The 18,333-nt window shown below is 34.7% G+C and overlaps 2 protein-coding genes and 1 long non-coding RNA gene across 7 annotated transcripts in view; 2 read left to right on the top strand and 1 right to left on the bottom strand.

The window, feature by feature from the left end:
• The first annotated feature begins 796 nt into the window (after nt 1-796).
• LOC126701942 (early nodulin-like protein 1) lies at nt 797-1,186 on the top strand. The gene has a single exon (XM_050400405.1). The coding sequence runs from the start codon at nt 797-799 to the stop codon at nt 1,184-1,186; it is 390 nt and encodes a 129-aa protein (XP_050256362.1).
• Nucleotides 1,187-3,457: 2,271 nt separating this feature from the next.
• LOC126714483 (uncharacterized) overlaps nt 3,458-18,333 on the bottom strand; it is an 85,673-nt gene continuing 70,797 nt past the window's right edge. For 2 of the 5 annotated variants that reach the window (XM_050414648.1, XM_050414647.1), the window contains 3 exons: nt 4,801-5,284; nt 4,510-4,617; nt 3,458-4,421 (listed from right to left, as the gene is read on the bottom strand). In XM_050414648.1, coding sequence (XP_050270605.1) covers nt 3,607-4,421; nt 4,510-4,617; nt 4,801-5,284 — 1,407 coding nt within the window. In that variant the 3' untranslated portion in view covers nt 3,458-3,606. Of the gene's footprint in view, nt 4,422-4,509; nt 4,618-4,800; nt 5,285-6,269; nt 6,456-6,542; nt 6,988-18,333 lie in introns of those variants that run through there. The other 3 variants (XM_050414644.1, XM_050414646.1, XM_050414645.1) reach the window with 3 other exon arrangements.
• LOC126714486 (uncharacterized) lies at nt 9,074-11,435 on the top strand. The gene is made up of 4 exons (XR_007651612.1): nt 9,074-9,184; nt 9,382-9,433; nt 9,957-10,023; nt 11,216-11,435. It is a non-coding gene; the product is annotated as an uncharacterized LOC126714486 (long non-coding RNA).

The raw sequence follows: 18,333 nt of genomic DNA on the forward strand, positions 1-18,333 counted from the left end.
TAAAATTAGTTGTGAAAAAAGTTGTATCCGTGCACTATTAAATAACTTTTCTCGATGGATTATAGATTATGTAATTCTCCCTATTATTTGGAGGTGATTTTAAAAAGTCTTAATTAAAACTTAAACTTTCTAAATGTTTCAATTTAAACATAAAAAAGTGGCTTCCATATAAATGACATATATTACTTTGGCCCCAAAACAAATTGTATAAACTATGAAGAAAACTTTGAAAAAGCCCAACAGATAAATAAAGTTTAATAAAGATGTGATTTTTTTTCCCCAATAAAATACCACGTGATGTTTATATTACGGGTCTTTTGGTACTCAAAAATCAAATAAATGTTATGCAATTTACTTTCATTACTTTCAAATTTTAATTAACAATAATACTCAAAGGAGGAGAGTTTAAATAATTTAAATAGTCTAATGTTTTAATTAATTTCTTTTTTTAAAATTTAGAATTTGATTTTGAAATTACCTCCAAATTATAAGGAGAATTGCTGGATAAAAGAGAAGGGAACTTCCTTTTTTTTCTCCGGACATTGCTGTGTGCCATATTTTATCATTAACATCTTTCTGCTAATTTCTCTAATTTAATGAGTCATTCACAGTTTTACAGTCTAAATTAGTTCAAGTTGTTAGGGCAGAAATTTGAATGATGTGTTACTAGCATGATGGCCATGCAATCCATCGAGTTATCATGAATCAGCATCTTTCTATTGATTTATTTTTTATTACTTTCCATATTATTTTTAATTTTATTTCTTGCATCTTCTTTCTACCTTAACACTACTGCATGCATCCTCGTTTTCTTGCCTACACAGTCTTTGAGTATGACCCCAAAATTGACTCAGTACTAAGAGTGACAAAAGAGGACTACGAGAGTTGCAACAAAGCGAAGCCAATTGAAAAATACAAGGAGGGCATGACCAAGATTGAGTTGAACCATTCAGGACCATTCTATTTCATATGTGGGTCTGAGGGGAAACGTAATGAAAGAGGTCAGAAGCTAATTGTGGATGTCTTGTCTAATGGAGAACATAGCCTTCACACTTCGATAACAAATACTTCTCCGGAACTGACACCAGCAAATTCACCAAATCCTGGTTATGCTCATGGATTAAGGGCTGGATTTATGACTGTTGTTATGGGAATTGGGACTTTGGTGGTGATGGTGTTACTTTGAGAGAGAGTGATAAGTGAACATTTGTTCTTCTTTTTTATGTTACTTCTTTTATATCACTTTGTTTTGGGAAAGATAGAAAAGAGAGATGTGAACTTTGGAAAATAAAGGCTGCATGTTATGGATTTGACTTTGTTGTATTTGATGTTAAATTATATTATATATGATGAACTACTTTTTTAATCTTATTTGTTTTTTTTTGAGTAATATTCTTCTAGTTATGTTTAACTTTGCACATAATCAAGTCTATCGCCTCCAGTCCATCCTCCGGTGGTTTTACAAAGACACCATCACAAGGAACAAACAGCATGATATTTGGATGTTTATGAACTATGAAGAGTTATAGTGTTAGAGTTTGTATATGGGATTAGTGGGATTAGGCATTTGCACCTAGAGCAATTATCCCCTCTACACTCAAAATTTTTTTTTACCACTTTCCTATTTATACTTTTGGGCTCTACATCTTTCTAACTTTTTGACTTTCATAATTTAACTTTTTCTCACTTTATTTATTCAATAGTTGAGACTGAAAGTCTTTTTTTCTTCAACTCTTAATCTTAGCCATTAAGAGCTATTGCATCAGGTGCAATACCTAGATCTCAATCCTAATTAGTGAGTAGAGTTTTTTTGCATTGTAAATTCTTTGACTTTTTTGTGCAATTTTTTTTTTTATAAGAATAACAAGGCGGTGTATTAATGGTATGTTTGTATACTGCTTATTGCTGAAAACTGAAAATTAAAAACTGAAAATACTGTAACAAAATAATTTTAAAATGTGTGAATAGTGTTGTGAGACCCAAGTTTAAAGTTGTTTTTGTTTAAAAAAATACTTGTGGGTCCCGTAAACAGTGCACGAGACCCACTTAAAAATGCACGGACGCAAACGTTGTATCCAAACTTGCACTAAGTGTTATTTTCAACATTGGTAAGAGCACTAATCCTATGGAGTACTAGTTTTGCACTTATTTATTTTTTTATTTTATTTTTAAGTAGGGAAATGCAATAGCCCCTATAAATACATTGATATGTAGCTTTGATATGTACGTAGTTAAAGACAAAAGCATTCAAAAAAAATAAAAATGAAAAAGAAAAAAACTGTGTAGTTAAGTGCATTAGCGTGAGAGCACTAGTGGGAGTATTAGGGCTTGTTTGGTTAAAAGAAATGGTCACTCATCACTTAAAATACCCCAACTCCATACACCCCATTCGTTTGGCACCATCATTCACTTGTCATCACTTAATATTTTTCAACTGTTTACGGGCCCCATACCTATCACTTGGTGCAGTTTTTACTTTTTTTTTTTTTTTTCTTGAACCACCAATACCCAAACTCATCGAACCCAGTGAGAAAAAATAAAATAAAATAATCACCGAACCTAGTGAGAGAAAAAAAAAAAAAAAGTCAAAAGTTACGGCTGACTTGACTAGTGGGTCCCTCAATGTATGTTTAATTACGAAAATGTCATTGAAAACAGAGTTATGGAAACTAAAAACAACTAAAATGTGTTTTCAGTTTCCATAACTCATCACTTAAAAATCAGAGAATTAAGTGATGGAAACAATGATCCAAAACTCATCTAAACAAGTGCTCTTCCGTTGGACCCACATGAATTGGATGATGAAAACAAAAAACTGAGTGATATCACTCAAAACTCACTACATCCAAACAAGCTCATAGGGATTTGGGTTATTTTATGTTTGTGCTTTTATAAAAATAGTTTGGAAGAATGGGTATGATCTTTACAATTGATAGTGGATTTTTTTGTTGGATCGTAGCTCGTAGGCTTGAAACAAGTTGAACTATGTTAGAAATTTTTGGTCGTATTGTCATTTTAATTTTTTGTTAGTGTAAAATGCACTTCTGCTGATCCCAAATCACAATAATATTGTGAAAAGAGTTTGTATGTTTTTGCTTTACAATGAATCTCACAGGTGGCGTTTGGGTCAGCATATTGGGCCATGGTTTGGGCCACCCTCCTCTGGAGTTAGACAGCCCAATGGCACATATTTGGTCAAGAATTTAAAAAGATTTGGTTTTTTTTTTTTTTTTTTTTTTGGCAAGTTTAATTCCGGAATAATATAGGAAAAATAGCAGATGCAAGGATAAGTTGATGCTCACTTCGATTTTGCTGACTTTGTTAGTGTTGCTCTGTCTCAGACTCAGTGCTGTGGTTTTTGTGTATGTATGTGGATTGTTTCCCCTGTTTTTGGTGGTCCAAAAGACCCTTTGTTAAGATTGTTTTGTTTCTTTAATCCCCTGAATTACCAAAAAAAAAAAAAAAATCTTGAGCTATAATTATTTCTGCTCGGAGAGAAGGGGAAGGACACATCAACCTACACTACTAATAATAAGTGGCACTATCTACATTTTTTTATATTAGCATCATGCCATATTTTACACTGTTTTAAAGGTTAATATAAAATCACTTCCGAAGCTTACTTCTTACTAACTCTAGCCCTGCCATGATTGCATTTTGCATTTGCTCCCTCTGCTGACAGAATTTCAGTTGATGAAGCTTCAGTGCCTCTTCTGCTTCCCCATATGCAGCCTGCAAACTCTTTTGGGACTCCAACATATTCCTAGAAATCTTGCCCAAACGAGTCTCTAGCTCCTTTGTCTCAGCCTCACAACTGGACAACTGATTCTCAATTCGAAGAAGCAAATCTTTGACACAGGAAGCCTCTTCACGAAGTGATACAAGGTGACGATTGGAGGCTGTTAAAGCAGTTTCTGTCTCAGCATGGATGCAAGAAATATCATCATATCTAACTTTCTCACTATGATACCGTTCAATCAATGATTGCAAAGATTGTTCCTGGTTGACTGACTTTTCTTTGTCAGCTAGTGATGATGCAGAGACAATGAATTTCTTCACTAGCTCATGAAAAGGTGCATGATTGACTAATAAAATATCCAAAACATTAAAAGTTGATTCCGCTTCCTGTGCCATGGACTCTAGATGGGCAAGAAACATATTTTGGACATCCAACACTGTCTGCTCAAGAACCTCCATGTTTAACGTTGTTATACTGCCTTCTGACATAGTAGGAGGACTCTTGGCAATTGGCATTTCCAGAGAAACATCACACAAAGCCTGAGCATCCTGACCGGATATTTGTGATGATGGCTCATCAAATTCAACAATTAAAGGACCATGAGGCAGGTAATTAAAGCATTCATAATTAGACACATTTTTATCTTGAGGAACGGACATGGGATCAAATGAAGGGAAAAAACCTATAAAAAAAAAAAGAATTTGGAGTCATAACCAAAGGTGAAAGGAAGAAAAAAAAAACAAAGAAATGGAGTGTAAGACCACACTTACAGCAAAAGAAACACCGTGGTAGGAGAACCGATAAACATCTAGGAGGAGGGAAAGCAAGCCGGCCTAGCCAACCCGTAATATGAAGACCTAAGATTTGATTGCTACAATCTGTCATTTAAAAAAGAAGAAGAAGAAATAAAGATTAACACAAAAAAGAGACAAGGGTGTGGCAAGTAAGCTAAAAGAAAAAGCAGCAAGAGAAACATCAAATATAAGACAAAGATTTGTTTTTGGCCATCAAGTATAAGATACAGATAGATACATGGATATACACAAGAAAATAGTAAATACCTGCAGTAGATGTGTCTCCAGCAGCAGTAATCTGCCTCCAGAACTCTGCCTGTCGGCGACAAATCTGAGACGGAGACCGTAGATGGGAAATTACCAGTGATTTCTTCATAATGGGACTCCTCGACTCAGCCTCCAGCATAACTAGTAGGCCTTGCAGATTTGAAGAGGACTCAATACCCTTTGAGGGAGTTTTATCTGAGCTTTCATCACATTCGCCCCTCTCCATGAGGGGTTCTTGTTCTTTCCCAAAAAGTTCACATGCATGCGCGACAGGTGGGAAATGTTGAGGACATTCCATCTCCAGTGAATCAAACTTCATCCTTTTTGGATTCTCAATACTTGAATCACCCAAGTCAATATCAAATGGACGTTTTCTCAAAGTAGTCTTTGCATATATTTCATGTTTGCTTTCATCTGCAATATCATTCACTGTGGTAATTTCTTGAGTATCCTCCCATTGGAGGAAACAACAAGCTCCAAAACCCTGTCTCAAAGCCACAGTCCATTAATCAGATATCAACTAACACGCAAAAAAATGGCAAATCCAAGATTTTAAAATGCTACAAAAGGATACACAGGCTGCTCTCCTGAAATGCCACCATCGGATCAACCTCTATCCAATTACTCAGTTTATTTAAATGTGTCTTAGTTTAAGGACAAGGTGATGTATGTGTAGTTGGAATTGAACAAGATCATATGTTTGGCCCATATATTTCACAAAATTTAATGCCAAAATTAAAATCATCAAAGTACCACGTGGTTTGCATTTTGCATACTGAGAGAACTTATATCACAAAATATTGCTTAATGATTTATAAGATGATTGAATTCCAGTTTGTGCAAATGCGTACCCCATGCCTAAGCTTGCTGGTGGATCAATGGAAATGTGTGTTAAATGGAAAATACAGCTATGAGCACAAGAAGGATTAATCACGCCATCAACAATAGACCCAGCTGTTCTTGATCTTGAGTTTCCCTTTTTGGCATAAAAAATTTATCTTGTCATCAAGTACATAAGACATGAGTGTAATTGATAAATGAATCAAATACTATCAAATGATTCAATTGTTTGAAGCAAATGAAATTCCATGACAAGTGCCAATCAGAAAAATAGAACATGAAACAAACTACATTTAAGCATCCCGCACGCATATTTTGTTGTACCAATACAAATGACACGCCATGGCAAAGAAAGACCCAAATTTAGTGTGACTTATACTATGAGATTATGAGTTGGTGAACTTATTTAAATCAATATTTTCTGTGCATGTCATATATTTGAGCAACCATAGTCTTCAAAAGTGGGAGTTTTGTACACGGGGTACGAGTACGACCATATAGTTAAGCAACCACACAAGAATCCAGAAATTATGAATTAGCTACAGGAATTACGTTAAAGAACCACCACGTACATACAACTTCAAGTTGGAATCTAATTAAGGAAATCCAAAGTAACAATGAGGACATACCCTTGGGACTCGACAGACAAAGCAGCTTCGACCCGCATTTGGGCTCCTATTCAGCATAATTCTTTTACAGACTCCAGCTTCACATGAACACTTAGGATACGGATACACACACTCAGGAGGAGACTTGCTAGTTTCACCAGTTGTCACTTCGTCACACCACTTAATAAAAAACCCACATTTATTACCCTACAAAAGCAAAAAAAAAATAATCAGAAAGTATTGGAAATTGAAAAGAGAGAGAGAGAGAGAGAGAGAGAGTGTCTTTGATCTTACGTTAATGCCAGGGCAAGTGAGAAACTTTCTGCCGGGGTTCTTGTCGGAATGGGAAACCCGAACAAGACAGAATCCGAGGCCACATGGGCAAAGAAAGTGGGGGAGATCAAGACCGTTGGAGAAAGAGGTGGAGGGCTGAGATTTCTTGAGGGGGCAATCTCTGGCCCAGTGGCCTTGCTGACGGCAATGGAAGCAAGTGTCCTTTTGCATTCTCTGTGAAAGTGAGAGTGCAAAGCTTTGTTGGGATGGTGGTGGAGTTACTGGAGGAGTAGCTGAAGCACCAAGCTCAGTTTGAGTTTGAGAGATCAACATGGTTTTTCAATTTTGATCTGGGAAAGGGGAAAGATAATAACGTGAATGAAAATTGAAAGTAAAAGGCAGTTGATACCGTCTTTTTATAACTGAGACTAAAGAAAGAAACAGACCGCAGTTACTTTAGCGAGAGTGATGGCGTATGAATCAAGCTTCGACTTAGCTTACGGAATACACTTTTTCTAGTTCATTATTACAATCAGCTATGCTAAATTTACCTGCCGGTGATACAGCTCCTTTATTCTAGATCATCCTTTGTAACTTATCCTACCAAAAAGTTTGATATTATAAATATAAAATTGTATTGAGTTTTCCTAAAAAAATAAAAACAAATAAAAAATGTGGATTCCAGTTAGTTCAATTGGTAAAGTCTCTAATAGTTGTATAAGAGATTTAGTGTTCAATTTCTGTCTATACCAAAAACTGATTGTCATCTTGGTTTGATGATAAAGAGCTATCATTAGAAGTGGACATCATAGGTCAAAATTCTCTCTCTCACAAATAAAAAAATAATTAACTTTTTTATAATTTTTTGAATTTGTTTGGGATCCACCTATTTTGCTGAAAGTATTGTAAATAAATGTAAAAATTAGCTGAAATAATACTGTGGGACTCATGAATACTACCAAAAAGTCATTCAAACACAGATTTCAATATAAATTTGGATCCCACAGCATTATTCACACATTTAAAAATTATTTTGCTACAGTATTTTCAGCAATAAGTTTTCAGCTTTTAAGAAATAAGCGATATTCAAACAGACCCTAAATGTTACAAGTTAATAATGAAGATGACTTGGATGACAATTTTGGGTTTCGATTTGGTGCTTTTCCTCCATTTGCACCCTCAGCTTTCTCCATCACCAAAATAGTGTCTCTTGATTCTTGAGTGATGTTGTGTGGGTTTTAATTGATTTTAGGTATTTATTTTATTTTTTAAAATTCATTGTAGCTTTTTTTCTTTAATTTTTAAAACTCACGAAACTTAAACTATATATCATTTTTGAGGAGTGCGGTTTGGACAGAAGGATTAATTTAAAAACATGTTAAAGTTACAAGGATTGAAATGAAGTGAAAAAAAATAAAATAAAACAATTAGAGGATTTAATTATATGAGAATCAATATTAGTTGTGGTAAAAAACACTACAACAAAATGTATTTTTAGTGACGAAAATTAGTGAGGAAATATTTTTCGTCACTAAAAATACAGCTTTAGTGACGAAATATGAATTTCGTCACTAATAATGAAAAAAATTATAACATTTAGTGACAAAAAATAAATTTCGTCGCTATTGTGATTTGAAAAATGAGCGCCAGTAGAGGGAAACTTTGGCGCGAGGTTAATTAATCTATAGTGACGAAATATTTCGTCGCTAAAAGTTGAAATTTTTAGTGACGAAATATTTCGTCACTGTAGGTATTACTATGGATAGTATTAGTGACGAAAATTCTTTCGTCACTATAAAGAAGAATTAGCGACAAAAAATATTCGTCACTAAAAATAATAATAGTTTTGCACTTATATATTTTTAGTGACGAAATCACAATTCGTCACTAAAAGTATGATTTAGTGACGAAATATGATTTTCGTCTCTAAAAATCTTAACAAAGCTCAGTCTTTAGTGACGAAACTGGAATTCGTCACTAAAGACTTATAAGCCTACAATACCCAGCACACCAAAAAGAAACCCAAAGCCACAAAACATTTCAACCCAGAGCCATTTCGGTCAAAAAAAAAAAAAACACAAACCACAAACATCGTCGCCGTTGAGCTCAACCATTGCCGATAAAGCTCAATGGCGACGCCGAGACTCCAACCCACACCGATCGCGACGCTCAAGCGTCGCGATCGGCACCGATCGCCAGCGCTGAAGCATCGCGATCGGGGTCGATCGCCAGCGTTGAAGAGTCGCGATCGGCACTGATCGCCAGCGCTGAAGCATCGCGATCGGCGCCGATCGCCAGCGCTGAAGAGTCGCGATCAACATTGATCGCCAATGCTCGGCGTCGATCGCCAATAGCGATCGCGACGCTTGAGCGTCGCCGTTGGCAATCGACGTCGATCGCAACGCTTGAGCGTCACCGTTGGCGATCGACACCGATCGCGACGCTTAATCGTCGCCGTTCTCACCAATGGCGACTATTAAAGCGTCGCCGATGGCGACGCTTCAGCTCGCCGTTGGCGCCGATCGCAACGCTTCAGCTCGCAAAATGTTCGCGATGCTTTAGTTCGCACCATCCAGTGACGCTTCAGTTTGCACCATCTGGCGACGCTTTCGGTGATCCTTCGCCTCCCACCACAACCTGCAACGCACCAGTTCGTGTAATGGGTATTTTTTACATTTTTTTTTTCTTTTGAGTTAATTTTTGTTTGATTTTTTTGTTAATTTTTTTTTAATGTTCCAAATTTGAGTTTGTTTTTCCATGTTGGAAATACATAATTTGTTTTTGTTTTTGTTTTTGTTTCTTTAATTTTTTGTTGAAATTCTGAGAATTGATAATTTTTTTGTTGATGTTGTGGTTTTAGGTATCAGTTTATGTAGGGGTTGGCACGTGTTATGTGAAAGTGGAGGATGATGGTAAGTACTAAACTCCTTCAATGGATTAAATCTGTGTGCATGTTCAGTTTCAATATTATTTGATGTATTTGAGGATCCAGAATTACTTGGGATGGATTGGTTTTGTTGGGAGAAAGATATGGTAACTAAGTTATTAGATATTTTCTTTTGCCTGGATTCTTTCTAGTTGATGCTTGTAATGGTTTTCAATTGCTTATGTGAGTAGTCATTTGTTTTAACTTTGATGGAATCAGGAATGTATTACTGAATCACATAGAGAAACTATGCAATACAACAATGTAGTACCTGACAGTGTTACAATAGTATGGAAGTAAATATACAACACTTAGTTTTTGAAACAGCAATGGGTGATTACTTATGTGTTTGCTCCAAAATAAGGGAAAGATTACTTGTTTGTTGTATTGTGTTGCTTGATTGATTTAATTGAAAATCTTTCTTCATTGGCGGTTCTAATTATTGTCTTATCTACTTGTTTAACTTTTCTTTAACTTTTGTACTTATAAATTTAACTTTTCTTTTGCAGACTAAATACACATTGTTTGCAGTAACTTTGGATTTTTTCTGAAAGTTGTAAACTTAGCTTGAGCAAAGTAAGTAAATTCTAATTAAAAACTTATAAAACTCTATACTTGTGATGTTGGAAATTGGATTTGTTGTGGTATGTTGTGTTGGAGCAAGCGGGTGGCTTGCATGATGTTATAAGGTGGTTTAAATTTATATTAGGAGTGTTTTTAATTTCTTACAAATGTGAATGGACTTTGTTGATTAGATGTGATGAATATTATTTTAATTGATTTCAATACTTGTAAACACTTTATATTTGTGATGTTTGTGATTGGTTTTGTGGTGGGTTATTGTGTTGGAGCAAGCGGGTGGCTTGCATAGTGTTATAAGGTGGGTTGTGTTGGATTTTTGAGATTGGTGAAAATTGTATAAACCTTTTGAGGAGGGTTAAAATGTGATGAGTAGATTAGGTACTACTTCCATTCATTTCAATTAGTTTGTATATATATGATATGGGAAGTAGATTTTTGAGATTTGTGAAAATTGTATGAACTTTTTAAGGAGGGTTAAAGTGTGATGAGTAGATTTTCACAATTAGGGTATTGGGTTTTACTTAGATTTTGATGTTTTGGCATTTGGGTGTTTGTTTCAAAGTGTGGTTCAATATTTACCTATAATTGTTTGGTTGTTGCTTTCAAGAATTAAGGTTCAAAGATCAATTAGTTGTTTATGGGGATTCTTTGGTTTCACATTATTTCAAGGTGATCTAATGTAAGGGCTATATACATAAAACTTGGATAGAAAAGGGTAAAATGAGTAGGTAAAGAGGCATGTTCTTGTTAAGTAATTTTTTTTCCCAGGAAAAGGGTCCTCTTCATTTGTCTTTGAAATGGAAAATGTCCATTTATTGGTGTGCATGGTGTCTTGTCCTCTAAAATAAGTATTCATTCCTTGGTGTAGTAGGAATAAAATATTAAATGATGTGCCACCATGTACACCTTTACATCCGAACACTGAAATGGAAAGTATAAGAGAGTCCTATAATTTGAATGTATATGTCACCAAGAGCCTTGTATTTAGCGGCATTGACACATTGTCCAGTTCTCTATAGAGGCAGGAGAACTTGAGTTTGAATCTCCCTCCCCCACTTAATGTTAGCAAAAAAAAAAGAAAAAAAACTTGAACATGCATGTCAGAAATGTTAAACAATGTTAGTTTTGAGAATCTAGTTTCATATTTGATGGTAGATGCTAAGATTTTGTTTGTGGTAATATTTAGGTTTTTGGTCCCTTAACTCAACAAAGAGATCTTTATGATCAAGCAGTGATTCCAATAGTACATGAAGTTTTAGAAGGCTTCAATTGTACCAAGAGGAGTGAGCTAGGGACCAAGAGGCACGAGCTAAGCAAGAGGCATGAGGACATCTTCCGTTAGTTCAAATTATACTATGCTATACTTTTTGTATTGTTATAAAACATCTTGAATTATTGTATGTGTTGCAAACAATTATTGTATACTTGTATGGAAGGAGTTTGAATTGGATACTTGTTTTATTTTTTACTTATGGAATGTATGGATCTTTTTTTATAAATGTGTTGTTGAAATAAATGTGTTATTCAAATATGAGGTTTTAATAGTGTAATGACAGGTTACGGGTTAATATAAAAGCCATGAAAAAAATAAAAACAGAAAATAAGTTTTAGTGACGAATTTTTTTGTAACAAATATAGTAACAAAAAATTGTTTTAGTGACAAAAATTTCGTCACTAAATATAGCAAAATTTTGTATGAAATGGTTTTAGTGACGAAAATTTTCGTCACTATATGTGCCTGGATTTTCTTAAAAATAGTTTTAGTGACGAAATATTTTTGTCACTGAATAGTGTTTTTAGTGAGGAAAACATTTAGTAACGAAACGTTTTCGTCACTAAAAGTTTTTTAAAAAAAAAAATCAAATCGAACTTTTAGTGACGAAATTTTTCGTCACCAGGACTTTTAGTGACGGGGCTACAGTGACGAAATGAGTTTCGTCACTAAAAGTCCAATTTCGTCACTAAAGGTCCTTAGTGACGAAAAACTGGACTTTTAGTGATGAATTTTTTCGTCACTGAAAATAAATTTTGTTGTAGTGAAAAATGCAATTTTGACACATCAAAAAGTTATCTTTATCTATTTTAATATACCATTTTACAATTCATCTACATCAGATATTCTATTATTCCATACAATACATTAAAATAATATATACAATATATTAAAATAACCTTTAAAAACTCCTACAATAAATACAAAACCCACAGCTCTCCTCCACCAAATTGAAATCTCTACTACCAGCACAACCACAATCCACCACTACTGCAAACCCGTTGTCACTTAAAATTAACCAACCACCACCGACCCCTGTAACCAAAACCTAAAATCAACTCAACCACCACCCGCTATTGTAACCACAACCAACCAAAACCAACCCACCACAACCCATAAACCAAAAAAAAAACCACCACCACAATAACAACCGGCTAATTGAGAGAGATCTAAAGGTGGGTGGTCCAAATGAATGGTGAACGATTTGGTGAGTTTGACAATGCTGTGAGCTTAGCAAATAATAGAGAGAGAGAGAGAGAGAGAGAGAGAGAGAGAGAGAGATAAAAGTTTAATAAAATAGTAATAAATATTTTTAGCATGATTGTCCGTAATGTTCTTTTTATTTTTTATTTTTTTTGTATAAGATAAAATTTCTACTCTAACCTAATCCAAGTGCATATGTGTGTGAAGCTCCCTCCTAAAGACTTGAACTCTGGCCCTTACCCCCACACTCCACAAGCACTTATACTTATGAAGTGACCATTGCATCAAGGGTGTGCAGTAGTGTTGTTCGTACTGTTCTAATAGTAGGATGATACTGTAACAAATGACAAATTTATTTGGCATTTGGAATATTTGATGTTGGTGGGTTTTTAGTGTTTGGTGTGCCAAATGCCCTTACATGACAAAATTAAATAATATAATTTGTAATTTTTTTAATATACTAAATTTACTTTGGTAGTGTGTTAGTGGTTTTTAAATTCTAAATTAGATTTGTCTAACACATATACATTTAGATTAAGTTATAGTAGAATTTTCATTTTGTATAAAAAAAACAAATGACTAAATTGACAATAACCAAAAAAATATAAGTTTGAAAAATGGTATTTTTACCTAAATTTAATTCATTGTCACATTTTATATTTCCAGGATGGCCCGGAACTAATGTGAAAAGAGACATTGAGAGCTTACATTTCTTTTGGGGGGGGGGGGGGGGGGTTCTATAATGGCTGTGTCATATTTTCTCTGCCCTCAATCTCTCAGAGTGTCCTCTGGATCTCGTCTTTGCATTTCCCATAGTGGTTACAGTTGGGACAACCATAAGAAGAAGACCCATCATCTTGTTTATGCTTCCATTAATAAACAAGAGAAAGGTCTTTGTCTTGAATCCAAGGTACTTTACTAAAACAATCTAAAGTTATTGCCTCTTATGTGCTTGTTGTTTTGCTTTAGTGTTTATTTTGTTATTCACTTGGACTGTTCAATTGTGATTATATATTGTGTGCATTGGTTGATGCTCTAAGGACTGAATCAATGATTTGATCTTCTAAGTATCAACATAATATCAAAAGCCAATTTACCATTTCACCATTTCTTTATTAGCTTAGCTTAGTTATATAAAGCATGTGTGTGTGCATGTGTGTTTGTGCATGGAATAAAGTCTGGAAATAAGAATGTGGCAATTTAATACGGATGAAATGTGTTGCAAATGATAGGATTGGAATTTATAGTGGTGTCTTTGCAATTATGGTTATGAGTTGTTACTAAGGGTCCATTTGGATATAACTGAAAACTGAAAAACACTGTAACAAAATAATTTTTAAATGTGTGAATAGTACTGTAAGATTCATTTTTAATGAAAAAGTTGCAAGTTTGTGGGTCCAATGAACAGTGCACGGGACCCACTAATGTGCTAAAAAAGAGTTAAAAAATCAAATATTATGGCTACTATTCATGAACAGTAGCCGTAACAGTAAAATTTGTCTCCTAAATGCATGAAAAAAAAAAAAAAAAAATGTCAAACGCAAACGCGCAAGCTTTTTCAGCCAAATCCAAACGTAACCTAAGAAGCATAGACACGGACACAGACACTACATGAGACATGTCAATTCTTGAAACTTTAGGACACAACATGGTGGGGATACGAAAATTAATTGGCTTTTGATATTATGTGAGTGGTGTTAGTTTAGAGATGAAAAAAAAAAAGACTAAGACCCTTGGCATAAATTGTCTACCAGAATGCACTAGTAATCGTACCCAACTAATCTCTATTTTATCTTCTCCCAAATTTGTGTTGGTAAAGTTAATGGGGGAGAAAACCCTGTCAGGCCGTCACAACATCATTATCTATTTAATAATGAAAGCTCAAGATTTAACCCTGTCAGGTGTCTACTGTGGCCATTATGGACTTATGGTAGGTACTGTTACACGTCTGGAAAACAAAATAGGGAGAAGGAAATTTGATGGATGGGTTTCCCATTCATCTAATAAACATCTCTTGAAGGTGTCCATTGTTGCTTGATTATATGCTTTATATCCTTACTCAAGCTACATCTGGGCTCCATATATACTTGAGAAAAAAAAAAAAAAAACTGGAGTTTACATTCCAACCTCCACTTTCCCTCCTGTCCTCCAAGATAATCATTTTTGACCAACTCTATTCTACTCCCTTCTATTCCTCCTCTCTCCCCCTCTATCCAAACTGGCCAACAATTACATCTGTATCCATGCTTAGTTGCATACCTAAGGGTAATAGGTATTATGCACGTATTATGCATCCCCATAGGTGTGTGTGCTTGCTCCTGCACACACGCATGCACATTACTGCGCCTTTAGTGTTGCTTGAGCCAGCAGGCCCTGCACCCTCTGATTACATACTGTTTGACATCTCGTTTCTTGTTAAAGTCAACCGCGCATGGTTAAGTTTCTATTATGGTCATAGTGGTATGGACCTTCACATTTATGGCAAAGAGAAGACAGATAATACTACTTAAGAATCATGTTCCCAATTTCTCTTGCGGTGTTCATGGTGGCCTGATAATCAACATATATTGATTATGTGAGCCACATATGGGCTCTAGATTTCAATATTGTTGTTGATGTTGGAAAGGAACTTTTATATGAACTTCAGCTTTGTGGGACACCATAAACTTTCAATTACATAATTACTTGTACCAGTAGCCACTGGTTTCATTTTTTTCCTCTTTTGTTTATTCTCCCCCCTCCCCACCCCCCTTGATTGCATGGATGCATTACCTTTGCTTGTTATTTTCTTTTGAATAAACCATTCTGATAATTCTCACAGGCTTCATCTTATGCAAATCTAGGCAGTATACTATTTCATCTTATGGTGAAGCCATAATTACTAAGATTTGGATTATTCAAATTTAAACGCTCCCTTTGTAGTGAAGACATAATTATATAAAATGAATTCTATGGCCCTCTTCCCTTTTTCCTTTTATCACTGTATATTTTGCTTTTGTCACTGTATTTTTAACTCTACAAACATTCTCTCTTTGGTTTGTGATGAGTGCAACAATCTTTCTAGATCTTGGCATCTTGGTTTTAATTAATTGTTGGGATGGTATGTAAATATATAAATATTAAGATAATATGTCAACGAAATAGTAAGCTTAGGTAAGCTGGCTGATGAGTTGTGTCGAGCATTGGAGGAGAATGAAGATAAGTCACGTACTGCCTCAGAGATGGCAGATGTCCTCTATCATGCCATGGTTCTTTTGGCAAATAAAGATGTGAAAATAGAAGATGTTATGCAAGTTCTTCGGCAGAGATTTTCTCAGTCAGGTGTCGAGGAAAAGAGAGGTCGAATATCTCAAGGGTAGATATGGGCTGCATAGGTTGCTCAGTCTGTACATATTTACCTTCATATTGCAGCTTCCATTACCATCGTAATGGGTAATTATGATATATGCATGATCACCTGTAGTCCATTTTGAGTGCCCTGGGACTCGCATTATCCTAGCTCTTGCATACCCCAGTCTAGCTGTTTTACTCTGGGAACTGGTTTGGCTCTGGATGACATTGTTTAAGCTTTTTGGTAAAGACACAAATTTGTTGCAACTATTTTCCTTGGAAATCAATCTGAATTATTGTTTTGGGAATGTATTCAGATTGCTGTGAACTTAATTGTATTTGATTGTGAATGAAAATAATTTTAAATCAGGAAATATTAGCTACCATCCAGCTTTTGTAGCAGCATTGTGATTAAACATTGTTGAAAAAGAAGTCTGTACATGTACTGACTACTTCATTGATGGGCATTTGCTCCATTGGTTTTGAAAGTACTTTTGACTGCATTAGAGGAGTGTAGCATTACTGATTTATATATTTAAGGGAAAAGAACAAGAGAGAAGAAAAAAAGGGGGGAGGGGGGAAGAGTTTTGGCTCATGAACCAAATATAATTGATGAATTCAATAAGAAAGAAATCACCAGAAGACTAGTGTCGTGATTTCATTTTATTCAATGCTCATAAGCATGATTTATTACAATTATCGTCATTGTATATATTTATTCTGATTCCCGGCTTTGGTTGATGCGAACAGTTCTAACTGAACGCTATAGGATTAAGTTCTTCCCGGTGTATCGGGGATGCTGGTGCAACTAGTCAAGCATGTATTGCCTTTTGTGCCACATGAAAGCAGGCATTGTATTATACCCAGGAAGTCCTTTCCCTTTGACAAACAGTCTGTGAGGCACTTGAACACATCTTGCTCACATAAATTACTGCATAGCGCCAGCGAATTCGGGTTCGGGGCTTCTTCATGGGCCACTCCCAAGTACACTAGCAATAGCACTGCAAGAACAGGCACCATCGACTTGGCCGTTAAACCCATGATCAGATATTACCCTGTTAATTGATCTCTGACCCTGCTGATTGATTTTAGATTAGAAAAGCTTTGGTTTTTATACATGGGAACACAGGGTTGTTATTTTGATTTCGTTTCAAATAGATCTCATGTAGGTTTCATGTTCAGTATCTAAACTTTGGCAGCACGGCACAACTAAAGACACGCATAGTTAGTGCTTCAATTGATAGAAGTTTGAAAGGTACGTAGATTCTTTGTTTGCATTTTATAAAAACACCTATGACAGATATGGAATTTTATTTTATTTTATTTTTTGATGAGTATATGGAATTTTTAAGAGTAGCAAATTTGATAAAGAAATTAGAGCTCTTAACTGTCTAAGGATTATTATATAGCGTCAGCTACTAATAGACTAGAGAGATACATTTTGTTGAGTAAAATATCACTATACATTATAGGAGTATTATGTTAGGTAGAGTTCCGTAGTGTGTGCTGAGAAGATAAACTATGACTTTTCCCATTAGAAATTAAAAAAAAAAAAAAAACAAATAAAAGATTGCAGTTTTATCTGAATATTCTTTTGGTTTCGTAAGCTATTTGTTTTACTAGATTTTTCGATTGTTACTAAAATCTCCAAACCTAGCTACCACCACGAGCATACGTCCAACTAACGCACGGGGTAGCGACAAGTTGGAAGCATGGGACTGTTTTATATATCTATTAACTATATAAAAAGACGTAATGCCTCTGCAGTGCCATTTTGGTTTATTTTATTGAGCCACTTTTTCTTTTCTATTTTTTCTTTTTTTTTTTCTTCAGTCTTCCATTTGTACTTTTTTTTTTTCCTTTTATATATATTGTTATACTGACACAATAAATTTCACAATATTTTCACAATTATTGAGGTGTCAATTTCTTATAAGTCAATATAAAATAATAAAATATGAAACTATATAAAAAGAGGCAATGCCTCTACAGTGCTCCTTTTGGTATAGTGAGCTATTTTTTTTTGCCCCCAAGTTTTGAATGGTTGCTATAGTGCTACTTTGGTTTGTTCAAGTGGCACTATAGCTAAAGTAGCTGCAGCGTTTTTTTTTTTTTTTTTTTTTCATTTGTACTTTTTTTTTCTTTTAAATATTTATAAGAACCTGCATATATATTGTTATACTGACACAACAAATTTCACAATTATTGAAGTGTCAATTTCTTATAAGTCAAAATAAAATAATAAAATATGAAACTGTGACTAACCGCAACTAAAAATAAATGTTTTGTGAAAATGTTGTGACACTTGTTGGGTGAATATGTAAAAGGTATAGTATTTTTGGTTTGTTCAATATGTACTATTCATCACTTTTTATTTTTATTTTTTTTGGGTCATCGATTTGTGCTCTTTTTTTCTATTTATAAAAAAAGTGAATAGGCTCATGAATAGTGTTATTAACAGTATTTTTGGTTTAGTGACTTGCCTTTTTCTTCCTTTT

This window comes from Quercus robur, chromosome 2 (assembly GCF_932294415.1).
Source record: "Quercus robur chromosome 2, dhQueRobu3.1, whole genome shotgun sequence".
NCBI lineage: Eukaryota > Viridiplantae > Streptophyta > Magnoliopsida > Fagales > Fagaceae > Quercus > Quercus robur.

What these genes read in the sequence shown, in the direction of transcription:
- LOC126701942 (XM_050400405.1), top strand. Translation starts at nt 797, where the DNA reads ATGCATCCTCGTTTTCTTGCCTACACAGTCTTTGAGTATGACCCCAAA.